This window comes from Marmota flaviventris, chromosome 13, assembly GCF_047511675.1.
Source record: "Marmota flaviventris isolate mMarFla1 chromosome 13, mMarFla1.hap1, whole genome shotgun sequence".
Lineage (NCBI taxonomy): Eukaryota > Metazoa > Chordata > Mammalia > Rodentia > Sciuridae > Marmota > Marmota flaviventris.
The window spans coordinates 18,924,194-18,943,074 of record NC_092510.1 but is presented as its reverse complement, the minus strand read 5'-3'; the positions used below and the strand labels follow the sequence as shown (position 1 = coordinate 18,943,074).

Sequence of the window (18,881 nt, the reverse complement as noted above, 5' to 3'; positions counted from 1 at the left end):
TATAGATACCACATTTTACCCCATAAATATATATAATTATGATTTTGTCAGTCAAGATATTAATATATTATCATTATTTTTTCATTAGAAAAAGTCTTAATTAAGGAAATGCAGAGGAAAAAACCTTTATTACCAACCATCATTTTTCTCTAATTTTTTAAATGTAATTTTGCATTTAAAAAAATATTTATTTTTTAGTTATTGGTGGACACAATATCTTTAATTTTTTTATGTGGTGCAGAGGATCAAACCAGGTGCCTCACGCATGCTAGGCAAGCATTCTATCTCTGAGCCACAACCCCCAGCCCCCTTTGCTTTATTTTTGATGATAAGGGTGGTTCCTCAGAAACCTGGGTGTCAGGCTATATGAGAACAGGTGGTTCTACAGGGAAGGGAGGGTCATTCTTTTAGCCCTGTCAAGGGGATTTATTAGTCATTGCAAGCAGGCTAGAAAATCTAGATTCCCACAAAGGTTAGATGTTCTTAGATGTGAGTACACTGCTTGGATGAGGCTGGCATAGAAAAGGACTAGAAGATGGCAAAGGGGGGAAAATAGAATTTAACAAACTTAAATCCTTTTTCTCTGTTGAGAAGCCACTTCAGGGGTTTAGAGTGGGTTTTACATTCTCATTTTAAAAGCTGCTCTATCTAAGTGCTGGTTTGTGTTATCAAGGAAAAGAAGCATCAGTAAAATTATTAATTTCCCCACTCAAACCGTATTTCTTTCTGTATTTCTCATGACTGGCCTCTAAGCTGGGACTTTAAAAATAAAGTTCCTTAGGAATTTGTTGGTATTACAACCATTTGTCTTGGCCGGATTCACCAGACTTTTGAGTATGTATTACTGGAGTAATGTGTACAAGCTAGAGGCTTAAAATGTTCAAATTAGGTGCTTTAAAATTTTTTTTTTTTTTAAATCTGGCATTTCCAACAGACACTTACCATTTTTGAGGGATAATCCTTTGGTAATCCTTTGACTGGAATTCCAAATACTCTTCTACCATTGATAAAAGCTTTCATTATAAAATTTGTCACTAAGAAGAAAAGAGTAAGAACTCAATTAAATGGCTTACAGGGAAAAGAGATTTCATTAAAATTTACAAATAAAGTAACGTACTTTTCCTTGATAATCCGGCTCCAAGATTATGATTTAGATCAAAGGGATCTAAGGAAAGAAAATTAAAGATAGCAAATAAGATAATCAAATAAGAAAGGCCACAAATAAGAAATGCCACATTTGTTCAAGAAGTGACATTCATAAAACAAGGAAATTCAACTTTTTACTTATTAGTAGTAAATGCATTAAAAGATTGCCTCTTAAATGAGCTTAAAATCCATAATATACCTAAGTAATAGATATTCCTCAATATAAGGCAAGTTTGCCCCTACAAGTGTTCATCAGAAAAGAGTGTGTTGCCAGGTACAGTGGTGCACAACAGTAATCCCAGCATCTTGAGAGGATGAGGCAGGAGGATTGAGAGTTCAAAGCAACTTGGCAAGCCTCAGCAACTTGGCAAGGCCCTAAACAACTCAGCAAGACCCTGTCTCAAAAAAGTAAAAAGGGCTGGGGATGTGGCTCAGTGGTAAAGTGTCCCTAGGTTTAATCCCTGGTTTAAGGAAAAGAAAAGATAGTGTTGCAGTATTGTTTTATATTTAAATCTTTTTTAGAATGTCTGATGACCGGTTGCTTACTACTAGAAAAACAGTGTTCGCAGAAGACACATTTACCTGATATTACCTAATGAAGCCAGTTTTGAATGCATATAGCAGTCACAAATATATTTAACATATTTTAGCACTGAATGCTTATGTTAACTAACCAGTCTCTTAAAGATCCCTTTAAAAAATAACTTGCCAAGTAGATCATAAATACTTGTAAGATAAAATACACAAAGACACATACACCTGCCCAGAGGCATATGAGCGACTACTTGGATCTTAGGAAACGATTTCCAATAAAAACAATTTCCAGTAAAAGCTGCATGTAAAAACTCCCATATCATTTAAAAAAAAAAAAAAAAAACTAGTGTAAATAGTTTATTTGCTCATATGGCATGGAAAGACCAAAAAAGTAACATGAATTATTATTATTATTATTTACGGATTACTTTTACAAAACATTTCTAATATTACTAAGAAGCAGACCCATTTATAGACAAACAGAAAAGGACATGCTAACATTACTGTCTATTTGAACATTAATAGGCAATTGAGCTTTGGGAAGTACCTGTAATGGTCTAGCTATTTGTTTTACATGTCATGGTCAATTTGCTATTTTCATCAAAATGAATGTTGACTCAACCAAAAGACAAAATTCTTGGCATGTTCTTTTTAAAGTACACGCGGGAATGCTCCAGTAAGTGGCAGTTTAATCTGTATGCTGAAGAGTGAAATGTGGTGACTGATCTATAAAATGTCTTTGTAGTTAAATATATGTATATTAAAAAAATACTACATGTAAAATAATATTTAGATCGTATAGCATAGGATGATGCATTTTTAAGCAATACAGTCCATATCTTCTTAAATGTCTGCGCCTCAAACATCTTAGATAGCTATATATATGATGTGTTCTGAAATATTGTTAGATGATGCATAAAGTGGCAGCAGTGATGAAAAGGATGCAGATGTTAAAGATGTGTATGAGGTTTGAATGCACTGTTCATGAAATGAAAGTACATATATTATTTCTAAATACAACCACTACTTAATAGATGATCTAAACTGCCATATGCATGCAATCTTTCATAATTTAGACATTATGCATAAATATTTAACATGCCTGAAACAATATTCAAACAAAGAAAGAAAAATGAAAGGACCCTTTTTGAGGGAAACTGTCATTGAGAAAATGTAGGATCACATGTACACTGTATGGACAAAAGGAGTAAAGAGGCACCCTTCTGCTAGCCCATTATGCTTCTAATGGAAATATCTTAGATGTATCATATTGGAATTTAGACTAACAGTTTCCTCTTCACTCAACTTAACCCTATAACAATAACTGCTGTGAGAATATTACCCTCATTGTCAGTCTGGTCATGCTGGTGATGTTTGTAGTATGTGTGGTATTTTTGTTTGTTTGCTTGGTATAGTAGAATTAGATTATTACAATATTAGCTATTATACAGTTAAAAACATTAGTACTGCTACAATTGAAATTTCTTAATTCTAGAATAAGTGGGTTATATAATAATGGTTATGTAATCATGAATATTCTCTCATATACAGTTTAGCCTATTATTTATAACTCATCTGAAAGTAATGTAAAAATTAAAAGCATGATAATAAGGCTTCAAAAATTAAAATAAATATCAATATTTATGTAATTAATTTTCAAGATCTTTATTGCTATTGATAAAAAGAACTTGATGGCACCCTCACACCCTCAATTAGTAAGGTTTTAAAAGTCCCGCTATTTTATATTCCCTTATGTTTACTACTATCTTATTCTCCAATATATGGTCAACAATGATAAAAAATTTTTCATGGTAAACAAAGTCTTTTACACTTGTGAGAGGTCCATGAGGTCATGAGAGCAGGAGGACTATACTGCACATCCAGGCAGCAGCTCATAAAGGCCCCAGAACTGTTAGGAGGAAGAACAAAAGTGTTCATAGTTCAAACTCTGTTCTATTCAGTTTGAAGTTTAATTCTACTTGTACCTTCAATAACAATGTATTTTGAAGTCCACTGTTTCTTAAATGTTGTAAGCAGACTTCTTCTCCTGATGCTAATAACATGTTCTTTAAAATCAAATTCCTCTGTGTAGAAACGAAGAAGTCCCAACCACAGTTGCCCAACAGATTCTGTATTTTTTCCATATTCTGGCCAATAGATAGGCTAGAAAAAGAAGGGAACACAGGATATCATGCTCTAGAACAAAGTGTTAATATCTATATTCATTTGCATCTGAGGGAGTAAATTTGGACTTGTTTCTAATTACCTAAGAGTTTAAATACATCAAAATGTAATTATATAACTTAAATGAATTTATTATAATTTCTGCTCTGTGACTTGAAGATAGAAAGAGCTCAGAGTTTTCAGTGACATATCTCGGAACATGTCAGCAGGAAAATTCAGAAATAAATTCTAAGATCCTTGGTGATACCTGAATTATTAGGTGTCTCTATATCTCAATAAAATCTTACCAAATTATTGGTACAGAATCACAGAGGAAATATTTGTTCCCATGTAATAAAGTTACCTAACCATTTGAAATTATCAGGCATTACAGAAATACCAGAATAGTGCCTAGAAACTCACCTGGCTTAATAAATATTTTCTCTTCAAAGAACACATCTGTAATGTTAGTTTTCATTATTATCATATAAATAAATGTTACAAGCAATAATATTGTTGTTGACCACCTACATTATAGCACAATATAGCTAACTTTTAGTAAGGATGTAGGAAAATCTTTACTCTTAAAATACGTACCAGTTCATCTATTTGATCAAAAAAATAAATATTCCAGCCATCAACAAATATTTCAGGTTTCTTTTCACCTTTGTATATCTGAAATTAATTTTTAAACTATTAGTATGGATTATAAACTTAGTGCATTGATACAAAAACTTCTAGGAAAATAGTTTAAAATTTAACTACAGAGCCACAGACTTTTAGAGAAGGAAGAGGGCTGAGAGATCACCCAGCTTTATAGAAGAGAAATACAAGTTCTTTAACGAATACCTCTTGAAGAACAGGAATGACTGGCGGATTCCTCTGCTGGAGGAAATATAGCACCATAAGAGTGTATGCATATGATGATAAGCTGCCTCTAGATGCATCACCAATATCACACATCTAAAGTGGAGGAAAATGCAAGACAAAGGAAGATCACTATGTTTTCTACTAAATTTGCAGCCATCCTATAATCACTAAAAATAAGATATTCATTTGGGGAACTAATATAAAAATCACGTTTTTCCCCACCTTTTTTTTTTAATTGGCGCATCACAGTTGTATATAATGATGGGAAAAAAAATATATATATATAAAACAATTATATTCTATATATAAAACTAATATAAAAATCACATTTTTCCCCACCTTTTTTTTTTTAAATTGGCACATCACAGTTGTATATAATGAGGGGAATATATATATATATATATATATATATATATATATATATATATATATATATATATATATATGTAACAATATACATGTTCACCTGTAACATAATTTGCCCAATATCACTCCCCAGCACTTTCCCCTCCCTCCCTCTCACCCCTCGGTCCTTTTCCTCTATGGATTTCCCTTTGATTTTTGTGAGATCCCACCCTCTACCTTTTCTAAAAATCACACTGTCAAAAATCTAAAATATCCCAATGAAATGAACCAACCCAATTCAAACCAAACTGAACCCAATGAAGCAGTGAACTATTAACCAGAAGCAAGATCAGATTATTATGTAAAATTTAAGACAACAAAAATTTAGTTGCCTGTATAGGGCTTCCCAAAGTTACAGGAAGCATCTGACATGGTTATTTTTCATTAAAAAATACAGATTTTGTTTTCAACAAGATTTGAAGATGCAATGCAATTTCCTGACAAATCACAACAAGAAGCTTACTTACCTTTGTAAATACTTTCATGGTATAGCACAGATATTTCACTCTGGGATCAATGGTTGAGTAAGCAGATAAAAGCCTTGTGTTATGAAGGGCCTGTTAAAAGGGAAATTACACTATAAGGCTATCAATTAGATGAAAAAATATTTTAAGCTGAAATATTCTGGAAATGGTCACTTGCAATTAATTTTAGGAAGAACATATTTAGATTGAGATTACCTTTTCTTTTCAAAGACACACTTTGTTAATTTACTAGATAAAAACAAAGAATTGTAGTAACATGTTCTCATGACTTCCATTATGTTAATATGTCCTTACTTTGAAGTTCTAGAAAATAAGGAGCTATTAAAATAAACAATTAGTTTCCTTTAAGTAAATATAAAGTTTCTCTTTGCTCCATGGCATTATTTCAATTAAATTATCTCAGGGACCAGAAAAATTTTGTAAAATCCTGAAGCAAGACTGACACCATGGTTACATAGTTCTCTCCAAAAACACCACCACCACAAAATTACCACAAAATTCAAGCCAAACAAAAAAGCTTGCCACTCTGATCTCATTTTAAGTGAAGAGAATAATAATATGTGTGTGTGTGTATATATATGTATATATATATATGTATATACATATATATATATGTATATACATATATAATTTTTTTATTTTTATTTTTTCCCCCAACTGTTGAATAGCATACTTTGTTTTTAAAAATTTTTGTGGCACTGGGGATGGAAGCCAGGGTCTCATGCATACTGGCAAGTGCTCTATCATTGACCTACTTCTCCAGCTCAAGTAAATATTCATATTAACTAAATTCTCTATCCCTATCCTCAGAACATCATCAAGCACACAGCAAGTACTCATAAAAATCTCTCCAAAGAATAAGTAAAATGAAATAAATGGCTCATTTAACTTGAGGTTTTTAAAAAGGGGCAGTTATTCTCTTTAATCTTTTTAAATAAAAAGCCCTGAAAAAATCTTACCAATGTGTTATACAAACTGATATCTACTTCCAGACCACTTCTTGAATGGAAGAACTTCACAATTGGCACCTTTGCTGTTGTAATAGGTAAGATGTTTCTCAGACCTAGATTGGGAAATAAGATAGTATGATTAAATACAGTAGCTGGGAATAAAAAATGGTTTGTAAGCTAATATTTCAACATAAACATAAATGATGTAACATAACTTAGGCTTGTTTCACTGTATTGAACTAGAACTTAATGGACCTTTTGTGTGTGTGTGCGCGCGCGTGAATGCATGCATGTATGTGAGATTATTAGTTTGATAAACACCAAAACAGAGGAAACAACTACAGTATCTGCAGTACGTGTTTTGTCTATTCTCTTCATGACTGTATCTAATTTGGAAGAAACCCTATGGGCAATCACCTGAATCCTTTGAAACAAGCTACTCGTCATGGAGCTAGAAGTTATGAAGGTAATAGGAAGCAATCAATTTCAGTAAGAGAAGGAAATTACCTGATCTAGCCTTTGAAGGAAAAGAATGTGCAAACGATAGTGTGTAGGTTGAGGGGATTTACCAGGCAAGAAAAACTATACTCAGAAAGGGTAGACGTCTGAAACAGAATGGCTCGAGAGATCTTACAAGGAATTATGCAGGCAGTAGAATGAATTGAGGTAAAGGAACATGAATAAAGAGAGATGAGGAAGAAATTGGGAAGAACCCAGAGCCCTATATACCATGCTAAGAATGATATTTAGAGATAAAGAGAAGTCAACAAACTGGTGTGAGGAAAAATCACTGACAATCTTTATTTAAACAATGCCTCAGCAATGGATGCACTGGAGACAATGGAATACAAGACAGCCACTTAAAAACATCTGGGCCTGAACTATCAAGGTACAATGGAAATACAGAGAGAAAACAAGTCATGCTTGAGTCTCTATGACAGGATGGGGAGGAGAAATGTTAAGGAGGAGAAGGGCTGTTAACAGTAAGAATTACTATTTTCTGAGTACAAAATGTGTTACCAGGGGCATGCAAAGAGTCTTTCATAAACTTTACTTAGATTGAGCACCATCATCTTACGGATGAGGAAACAGAGACCCACAGAAATCCACTTAGGAACATACAATTGGTAAATGGTGAACCTAGGATTCAAACGAGGCACAAATGATTCCAAACCTCTCCTGAATAGACTACGTCAGACTAATAATCACTTCACCCATTTTGGTGATTCTAAAGATACCAATGTTGAAAATCTAGAAAGAGGATTCAGAAGGAAGGGCAGGTAGCAGTGGTGGAACCAATAGAAGGAAGGAAGTAAACAGAAAAATGAGTCTATTCTGATATGTAGGAGTATGAATTTCCTGAGAGTGCTAAGTGGTGATGTTTAAAGGGCAGATATACAGTTATCACATTACAGAACTTAGGTAAAGGGGCTGGGGTTTTGTGATGCTGGGGATTGCGGCTTAGCGGCAGAGCACTTGCCTAGCACATGTGACGCCCTGGGTTTGATTCTCAGCACCACATAAAATAAATAAATAAAAATAAAGCAATTGTGTCCAACTACAACTAAAAAAAAATATATATTAAAAAAAAAAAAAGAACTCAGGTAAAAAGCATGTAAATGGTAAAAGTAATTTCAGGATGAAAAGTCTGTGTAAGGGGCTGAGGTTGTAGTTCAGTGGTAGAGCTTGCCTAGCATGTGTGAGGCCCTGGGTTCGATCCCCAGCACCACATAAAATTAAATAAACAAAATAAAGGTATTGTGTCCATCTACAACTAAAAATATTAAAAGAAAGAAAGATAGATCTGTGTGGGAAACAGAGGAAACTAACTTATATTAACGGGGAAGAGAAGTAAGGAAGCTTGGATTTACTGAATACTCAGAATATACGGTGCTGTACAGACGAGGAACTGGGTGTTTATAATGAGGCTGAGTGAGGTATTGGGATCACACAGCCTGAAAATGGGAAACCAGGATTTAAAGCCGGGTGGTGGGGGAGGGGCTGCTAACAAGGCTGTGGGATCAATTGGGATAAATCCCCAGTACCACAAAAAGAAAAAAAAACAAGAGTACCTGCTTTAGATGCAGAAGGCCCTGAGTTCAATCCCCAGCATCACAAAACAAAAAATTTTAAAAACAGAAACAAAAAAAAAAACCAAAGAGCCAGGCCCAGGTACTTGGGAGGCCAAGGAAGGAGGATGGCAAGTTGTAAACCAGCCGTAGCAACTTAGTGAGAACATTTCTCAAAATAAAAAATGAGATTATGTACCTCATTTGAATCAAATGTATAATATGTCAAGATCATTGTAATGTTTTGAGCAACTAATAAAAAAATTTAAAAAAAAATAAATAAAAAATGAAAAGGGCTGAGAATATAGCTCAGTGGTAGACTGCCCTTTAATTCAATTCCCTTTAACACAAAAACAAAACACCCCTCAGAAGAGTCTGATTTCAGAATATCTACCAAATACTTTTCTTTATCACCTCTAAATTAGATAAACCATTTTCTCCAACTCCTTCCCACTCAGGAATTAGACACCATTGGACACTATAATACATAGAACCTTGTCCTAGCATTTATTCATAGTAAATCAAACTGGTTCTATTTTATCAACCCCAAAGCTCCCATGTTCAGTCTTTTATTTTCTACCCACTGAAATTAAGGTTTAGTCCTCAACTTCTTTCAAACAATTCCTTACAATTTTGCTTAATTCTTGGTGTCACTCTTGGACTCTCAGGTTTACACAGCATTGATAGATGCCCCACTAGCAAAAGAATATGTTAATGGCATTTTAGCTCTGCAAACAATTTAAAAATCCATATATTTTACAGTTGTAAATGATTTCTCACTTTTCTTAATTTATTGATAAAACAGACCAAGCAAAGTGAACCCTGGCTCAGGGTTATAATAGCTTGATGAACAGAACAGCTGTGAATGCAACTGCCTAGGCCAAGATGCTCTTCACTACACTTATGAGGTTTTAATAATTTCTATACTTTGATTTATATGATATCAATAAGTAAAATGATTTCCAAAATTTCCTGTCTGGTATATACTTTGTCTTGGGGGAAACACACACACACACACACACAGACACAAAACTCAGCTAGGGAACAATATGCACACAAATTGTCATCAACTCCTCAGTCTTTCATACTTAATCATGATATTTTTTAAGGACACTAGTACTGTAAGTATTTTATAAAATGAGTCACTATATTGCTTTATAGGCATTAATATATTATAAGTACATGGGGCTGAGGTTATGGCTCAGTGATAGAGTGCTTGTCTAGCACATGTGAGGCACTAGGTTCACACCTCAGCACCACATAAAAATGAAATAAAGATATTGTGTCCACCTACAACTAAAAAATAAAAAAAAAATAAAAATAAATTCTAAGTACACGAAACACTAAAAAAGTTATAGTATTTTTAGAAACAAATATTTAGAGGTACCTGAATGTTTTCTAAGGACTCTTGCCAATTCTTCAATAGTTCTTACACAGTCCAACCCCTGCAACAAAGATGACACAAAAATTAATCAAAATTGGAAGACAGGTTACTATACTGTTTATAGTATCCACTGTCTTCAGATATAATGAAACTCATTATATGTTTTTCACTTTTAGTTGAGAATCAGTCAGTATCCATAGGAAATATTCTAAATATGCAAAAACTGCCACACATCCTGTGTTCTAATTGCTTTTGAAGGTGCAAAAAAGGTTACAATCAGTCAGGAAGCCATGGACTGAGAGCTTCTTGAAAAGTCTCTGAACCATGGATGAGGACTTTCATTTTTTTGCTATGTAATTATCTCTCTCAGAAGTACCCTATGTGCCAGAGTATATAAGAAGGGGCTTCTATGCCTCATCTTATTAATTACAGGTAAAATCTTAATTATAGTTTAAGAGTTGATGACTTGCTGTGGATAGTGATTAAGCTCACATTATTTCCCCACTGGACTAGCCAAAATTATAATGCAGAAAATTAAGGTAATATAGCAAATAAGAATGATATTTCTAATAATTCATACTTAAAAACACATTCACAGTCCCTATCAATGTAAGCCCTTTTGATGACTGTACACATTCCAGAACATATTTGGAATTTCACTTTAGAAATGCCTTCAAAATTAGTTTATATACTAGGTTAAAAAAAATTAATCTCGGGCTGGGGATGTGGCTCAAGCGGTAGCGCGCTTGCCTGGCATGCGCGGGGCACTGGGTTCGATCCTCAGCACCACATACAAATAAACTAAAGATGTTGTGTCCACCGAAAACTAAAAAAAAATAAATATTAATAAATTCTCTCTCGAAGGGAAATTGCATGGAAATGGAAGGAGACCCTCAGAGTTATACAAAAGTACATACAAGAGGAAGTGAGGGGAAAGGGAAAAATAATACAAGGGGGACAAATGAATGTCAGTAGAGGGGGCAGAGAGAGAAGAGGGGAGGGGAGGGGAGGGGAGGGGAGGGGGGATAGTAGAGGATAGGAAAGGCAGTAGAACACAACTGACACTAGTATGGCAATATGTAAATCAATGGATGTGTAACTGATGTGATTCTGCAATCTGTATACGGGGTAAAAATGGGAGCTCATAACCCACTTGAATCAAAGTGTGAAATATGATATATCAAGAACTATGTAATGTTTTGAACAACCAACAATAAAAAAAAAAGTTAAAAAAAAATACTAGCTGAAATAAACATATGCAGCCCCCCCCCCCCCCCAAAAAAAATTCTCTCTTAAAAAAAAATTAATTAATTAATCTTGAGGTTGTATAATAGGGTTGTGCCATACGGAAGACCTAATCTTGCTTATTCATTTTATTCACCAAATTCTGGGCAGATCATTTTTGTCCATTTTTCCAAATCTGTTATATCTTCAAAATGTGAACTTGAAAGGAAGGCAAAGAAAGCACTTGAGAACAGTAGCAGCACTCTTCTGGATATAGAGCCTTTGGACTACTGTTACAAATTTAAAAAATAGGGACATGGGGTGTAGCTAAGAGGTAAGAGCCCTTATTTAGCATGTTCAAGTCCCTCAGCACCACTAATCAAAAATAAAAATAATAAAAACAGAAATAAACAAAACAAACAAACAAAAACGAATAGGAACTCAGCACATCTCAGAATTTATATAATTTTTATATAAGTGCCTTCCTGTATACATCAGGGGCTGACAAATTTGTTCTGCTTTGCGAGCCACATAAGCATGTGTTATAAGTACTAAACTCCCAGTCATGTAGAGAATCAGACATAGACAAAACATAGGGCTGGGGGTTATGGCTCAACGGTAGAGAGCTTACTTAGCTTGCGTGAGGCACTGAGCCACTGGGTTCGATTCCCAGCACCACACACACACACACACACACACACACACACACACACAAACCAACTAAATAGACAATACATAAATGAATGGGTGTGGCTCTGTTCTAATACAACTTTATTTACAAAAACAGGCTATGAGCTGAATTCAGCCCATAGGCCAAAATTTGCTATCTCCTGACATATAAAAACCAAGCTGATATGCACTATGATCTCCTAAAGCAAGAGACAGAAGTTATTATTTCCATTTTATAGCTATCGACCAAAGACCACATGTTTAGGTACTGAAAAAACCAAGTTGTCTCAAATCCAGGTCTTTGTACTATAAAGGTAGCACTCATCATTTATACCATACTGCCTGCCTGATTTAAAACAAAAACAAAATAAAAACCTTATAGATAACGTATGGATATGCATATCCAGGTCAGTCTAGTAGCCAGGCTAATGGAACACCAGGAAAGCTGGTTTGGCTTTGCAGAATTCCCAGTGGTCACTTTCAAATCTACTTCATACTAAAAGTTGAAAGTACAAGGCAATCTATTCTTCATATTCACCTCTAAGCTTAATGTACTTGGCTAGAGGGTGTGCCAAATGGCACACTCCATATGGCATGCCTTGATAAATTTGGAAAACACCAAGCTGTACCATCAGTCAAGATAGTTCAAATCACACTGCCAGAGCAAATGCAAGTTTTATGTGGTCACTGTACCTCAGCAGTTTCATGTCCGTTAATTGTCATACAGACGTCAAGGTCACTCTGCTTAAAACCAAATCCATTTTTGGAGGAGCCAAACAAGCTCAATTTAGTTCCTGTTAGGGATATATGAAAAGTAATAACTAATTACCTGAGTACATTTAATATTTTGACCAAAATGACCCTCTCATGAATCAAATATACCCAGGTGTTAACTATCCTATCTCATAATAATTTTTTTATTAACTATTTATTTATTTTAAAAATATTTTTTCCAAGTTTACTTTAATATACAAGCTGTATATATCATGAAAGATTACTAGGTGACATTTCAAACAAAATGGAGATCATTTCAACACATTTAATAATGTATCACTCCTTTCTAAATAAATGCATATTTTAGAGGTGTGAACTCTGATTACAAATGTAATATTAAGTGAAATTCACTTGTGGTATCTATTAGAATAAATTCTGCACTGTACTTTCTTTTCTGTTCGTAAACCAGGATTTGGTGCACCAAAGACCATCCTAGGTACATCACAAAGCAACTGAAACTCCGAACCCACAATCACTGCAAGATGTTATTCTCAAAATTAGTATGCTCGTAATACATGTACTCTTTTGAAAGGAAGGTCACATTACCTTTTTTAAGGATTAAAAAATATATATCATTTACCTGGAAAGTCCTGTTTTATGAAACTTTCTAAGTTTTGCCGGATATGTTCACGAGCCTGATCTTCTAAAATAGTTGGAGAAAAATCCTCTGTTTAAAATAAATAGACACATTGAGAAAAAGACTGATGACTTTTTTTTGAAAAAGCTGAAAGTAAGACTTCTAAGGTTTAAAGAAAACACCCTAATTTTTGTGCCTTTGCCCAGATAACATTTGTAATGTAAAATAATCTTTTGTTTCTTTAATAGAAGAGTGTATTAGAAAGAACTACTCTTAAAATGAAAACTAATTTAGACAGGCTCTGTACCTGGGTTTTACAGAGACCTCAAAGAGTGAATCCAAAAATTTGTGAGCATGTCCATATTTTTTCCTAAAGAGAACCTAGTTTTCTTTTATAGATTTAAACCACCAAAAAGTTTTTGTTTTCATTTTTAAATCCCTGGCAGCCAGGCATGATGGTGCACACCGTAGTGCCTGTTACTCAGAAAGCTGAGGTGGGAGGATCACTTGAGTCTAGGAATTTGAGAAGGCTTTTGATAATATCTCAAAAGTTTTTAAAAAATTATTTTTCAGCATAGATGGACACCTCAAGATGTAGCAATATGAAGCATTAAGTTCTCCATTCTAAGCAGTAAAATGTCTCTATTGCAAAATTTTTTCATTGTAGGACTTGAAACCTCTCTATACCAATGCTTCCCCAAACTCTACTCTTCCTTAAAGGGCTGTCATGTTGTGTGCACTATGAATTAATGTTAACTAAGAATAATTCTGTGCTCAAATTTTGGAGCTGTTGGATTAAAGATATAAAAACAAGTTTCTTTGCTACAACATTCCTTTTAAACACTGCTTTTATCATGCCTTGCAAATCTCTAAAGAAGATTTACTGCTCCCCAAGGGAGGGGGCAATATGTACAGTTATTCCTTTGTGAGAGAATACTTCTGGTCATGAAAAATGCATCTAGGAAAACATTTCAAGGAATGTAATCTATTAGTTGGAAAAGCTAATATAGTATTTTAATCTTAAGACTTAAAAAGTCTTAAGATTAAGTAGTTCAGTGATAAAGCATGAGTTAAGCACGTGGAAGGCCCTGGGTTCAATCTGCAGCACAAATAAAACAGAAAAAACAAACAACTTAAAAAGATATTCCTTCCTTCTTTCTTTAATGATTACTTATTGTGTGTCCCAAATGGGACCTGCATGTCACACTGAAGCAAGAGGATCTCAAATTCAAAGCCAGCCTCAACAACTTAAGAGTGACCCTTAATTTAGCAAGGGTCTCAATAGAAAAAATAAAAAGGACCAGGAATATGGCTCAGTGGTAAAGCACCCCTGGGTTCAATTTCCAGTAACAACTACAACAACAACAACAAAAAGTCAATTTACTTTTCTGACAAATGAAAAGAAATGTGAATAACTTACTGTAACACTGGAAACAAACTTGATCTAAGATATTTGAAAACTTGGGTGTTAGTGGTGGCAAAGGTTCCAGCTGGATTCTTTTGAAGTCTTCAGGACAGTCCTTCTTTAGATGACCCTCTCGTTTGCACAAGCTGCACACAACTGTGGGAGACTGTAGGAATATGGCAAAGCAAAATAACACTGAAAACTTTATTTGCCAAATAATGGGATTTAGAATTTTTTTTTTTTTTTTGGCTTGCAGATTGAACCTAGGAGCACTTAACCACTGAGTAACATCCCCGGCCCTTTTTACTTTTCATTTTGAGACATAGTCTCGTTAAGCTGGTTAGGTCCTTGCTAAGTTGCTGAGGCTGGCTTTGAACTTACGATCCCTCCTGCCTCAGCCCCTTGAGTGGCTGAGATTACATGCCTGGATCTTTTTTATTTTTGAAGTACAAAGCCTACTCTTCACTTTCCAAAGAAATGAAGCCATTAAAAGATCTGAGAGAGAAGCATCCTTATGATGTCATCAGGAGAAAAGGATAGTTACTATCAGCTTTCCATTCCTCCTACGCAGATTCCTACAAATCTGATTGGAAGGAATGTAAAGTGGAAGGAAGTGAATCAAGTGGCTGTATTAGGACAAAGGCAAAACTTCTTAACCACACCCAAAACAGGGAGAATTATGTTCTTGTGTATGAAAATTGAAATTACATGTATTAAAATTGTTTAAAGTCTCCTGGTGTTTAATTGTTTAAAGTCTCCTGATTACCTTGCCTTTGGTGAAGATAAGTTTACTAAATTCATAGAAGAAATCAGACTGGTCCACTGGTGAATTTTCCTCACATATATTTTCTTCTTTAAGATTTATTTTATTAAGTTCCATAAGTAGAGCTCCAACTACATTTTTTTCACATTCTTTCAAGTCTTCATATTTAGCCGGCTCAACTAATTCATCATCCTCTTCAGAAAGAGCATCTTCATCACCTGATCCAGTATAGGTATTGTCCAGCTCATCTTCATTAGCAATGCCATCCTCATCTTCCCTTTGGTTAATGGTGAGCCTGGGTTCTTCCTCCTCCTCTTCATCTTCCTCCTCTTCTTCATCAAAGTGAATGATTTCAGATGTTTGACACTGGACTAAAGGGACAAAGTGGTTTAAAGAGTCTTCTAGCTCATCAGTACCTTCTACACTTTCTTCATCAAGATCAATCTTGTCATCAAAAGTAGCAAATCCATCACACACTTTGGCTGTAGGATTTTGGAGGCCTTCTAAATTCAAAATGCTATCTGTCTCATAATTACATGGGCTGCTGCCAATTGTAAGTTCTCCACACTCATTACTGCTTATACTGGGGTCATCAGCAGTCAAAGGATGCTTTCCCTTCTTTCTGATTTTCTCTTTCTCATCTTTACTTCCTGTTTCTTGATGGTGTACTTTAATATCCTCATAATTATCACAATTGACTTCTGCCTGGATACAGCCAGAGTTTCCTAAATGTGTGCATTTCCTGATGTGTACATTTCCAATTTCCTCAGCTGGTGGGCTTCCACAGCTTTCAGCAGTCTCTTTAAGAGAAAGTGGCTGTGCCTTGCAAGCATTTTCAGTTGAAATGGTAGTAGCACCAGGGCCTTGAGCCAAAACTGAATTGTTGAGCTTATCGTCTTTTGCTTGCACATCTGGATCATGATTTATTACTTCTTTAAAATGTTCTGAAATACACGTAACTGTGCTCAGAGGCTTTGGAAGGCTGGATTTTGCAAGTTTGTGTGGAAGAGCAAAATATTTATATGTCGTTCTTAAACAGTGAAGTATATATTCAAACACAGGTTGATTATTTAGGGTCCTTGCCACATTTCTTTTAACAGAGTAGGGATCTGTAACAATAACAATGAAAAAACAAATATACCACTTAATATATTTCTATTTCGTGCTCTAAAAATTAGCCTGTTGCAAATAAAATAAAAATAGATAACAAATAAACAACAGTGAAGTTTATATCTTATATGCTTAAAAAAAGAAAAAATGCAGGTAGAGAATAAGAAGATACAGTATAAGAACAAAAAGCAATGTTTTCTGAAACATCTGTTCTACTAAGAGAACCCATCCTGTACAGAACCAGTACCCCTTCCCTATTCTGCTGTGACTGCGGTGGTAGGAAAGATGTCATTCGTGTGTTTATCGTGCCCTCAGGAAGTCAGGTCTTCCCTATAGGCTTTGCTGCTGAGTGCTCTGCCTCCCCACTCAGCCAAGCCCTGTGGTTTGTCGAGCTTACCTCCACTCTTCTGCCCTGGGAAGCCCCATCACTGAATTGGCTGGACTGAATTTCAGGGGTGAGAGGGAGGCACCAGGAGGAGACACCACTTCTCTCAATCTTTTCTCCTCCCCTAGAACTCCAGCAGGTTAGGCAATTGGCCAGAAGAGCTGAGCCAGAGAAACTGCAGGGGAGGGTTTAAAAATGTGAGATCCCCATGACTGCACACAGAATTTATGCAAATTGCAAAAAACCCTCTTATGCAACATAAAGCTTGAAAAAAAAATCAAGCAAAAATAAGAGAATTCCATTTAGGAAATTCTGTAAATTATTAAAGGAGGAGAATTAAGATTTCTAGAGGGGTTTCAACCTCCTGACTTTGCAAAGCTGAGAAGAGATAGTCCATTTAATGACATCTACAGGGCACATCAGTGTGTCTTTCATATAGTGACTTCAGTTAAAGAAGCCTTCACTAAAAATGTGTTTTTAATGAGTAAGTTACTGATTACTACTTAAAAAAATAATTATCTGTTCCCTTTACTGGAGAGTTATCCAACTAAGAATGTCAGTCTTCACAAGAAAAAGTATTTTTCTCATCTCTGCAAAACTAAACAATATTAACAATAACCCATGAAAGGACTGAATTTAAAAATCCAGAAGTGAGAACAGCAGGAAAGGGAAACTCAGATCACTGGGAAAAAAACATTAAGCATTTAAGTTGTTAAGCAATTCACAAAGAAAGCAAGAATTCAGCTAACCATTATTCAAGTTGCTTAAAAATTAAGATATTTCATTATAGTTCTTCAAAAACTCAGGATAAACCTTTTCATCCTTATAGATGACTCACTGTAACACATGCAAGATCCTAATTATTTAGTTCACCTTTGAGGTCAGGCCTACCTTACAAGTAGGAGATGAAAAGAGACTGAAATAAAAGCATGCTGTTAGACTGGTACCTTAAAAAAAATAATAAAATAAAAAAAGAATAAACATTTTGAGATACCTTCAATGGCAATGCGCTTTTTGGGCCAATCCTTTGATTCTCGAGATATTGATTCTTTGACACGGATACTGATCACTAAATCAGCCAAATTAAATTCTAAAGCATAGAATCGCAGGAGTTCCACCCAGAGCCGCCCAACTGGTACTGAAGGCTGGTGTTTTGTATCAAATATTAATGATACCTATTAATATCAAAGAGAAATATATTGGTTACTTCAGGTGTTGGCTTAATCTGAAAAATTAAAGATCATTTGAGCATCAAATTAAAAAACCTGGAAAATCTGAGCAAAGATAGAAATTTGACATCTAGACAAATCACTTTGTATGTGGGAAAACAGCAAAACTTCACTGCATCCCTGACATTTGGGTAGGTTAAAATCTAGTCAGTACCATGGAACAGACAGGACCAATTTTATTTAACCAGACAGCACCGAATTTTGAAATTTTAATAACAGGTGGATAGGACCTTGCACAGTTTGCTAATACTCTCAGCATGGACCTTCACCTGTTACTGCTGCTGGAGGGCACCTTTATATGGATACATGGAAATGTATAGTAGCTAAAGACAGAGAAAAAGAAAACCAATACTCTCATTGCCCTGATATGCTACATAAGTACACTAAATCTGCCAGTGGCAATTAAAGTCAAATAACTATAATAGAAATTGATACTAGTTCTACAGTCACTGACTTGACAAGTTCAAATAACATACTTCCTATAATATTTTGGGAAATACACAGAACTCAGAATGGGGGGGGGGGGGGAAGGGCCCAAACAGTGATTCTGCCATTTCATAGCTCTTGATTGCTCTGTAATTTAGTGTTTTCACTCTCAGACTAGCAGTATTGCACAATGGCTAAGTGAACTGGCTTTAAAATTGGAACAACCTTAGTTTGAAATCCAAACTCTGCCAAGTACTAGCCGTGTATGATCCTGGTCAATGTCTATAACCTAAGACTTGTTTTCCTCATCTGA

At 34.9% G+C, this 18,881-nt stretch overlaps 1 protein-coding gene across 6 annotated transcripts in view; it reads right to left on the bottom strand.

The window, feature by feature from the left end:
• The window catches only part of Tut7 (terminal uridylyl transferase 7), a 59,841-nt gene that overhangs the window by 16,752 nt on the left and 24,208 nt on the right, over positions 1–18,881 (bottom strand). For all 6 annotated transcript variants that reach the window (XM_071600500.1, XM_071600498.1, XM_027920568.3 and 3 more), the window contains exons 12-24: positions 17,908–18,088; positions 15,422–16,527; positions 14,671–14,821; positions 13,254–13,340; positions 12,593–12,693; positions 10,010–10,067; positions 6,563–6,666; positions 5,586–5,675; positions 4,693–4,806; positions 4,441–4,518; positions 3,666–3,843; positions 1,118–1,165; positions 943–1,034 (exon numbers count right to left, since the gene is read on the bottom strand). In XM_071600500.1, coding sequence (XP_071456601.1) covers positions 943–1,034; positions 1,118–1,165; positions 3,666–3,843; positions 4,441–4,518; positions 4,693–4,806; positions 5,586–5,675; positions 6,563–6,666; positions 10,010–10,067; positions 12,593–12,693; positions 13,254–13,340; positions 14,671–14,821; positions 15,422–16,527; positions 17,908–18,088 — 2,388 coding nt within the window. The remainder of the gene's footprint in view (positions 1–942; positions 1,035–1,117; positions 1,166–3,665; positions 3,844–4,440; positions 4,519–4,692; positions 4,807–5,585; positions 5,676–6,562; positions 6,667–10,009; positions 10,068–12,592; positions 12,694–13,253; positions 13,341–14,670; positions 14,822–15,421; positions 16,528–17,907; positions 18,089–18,881) is intronic.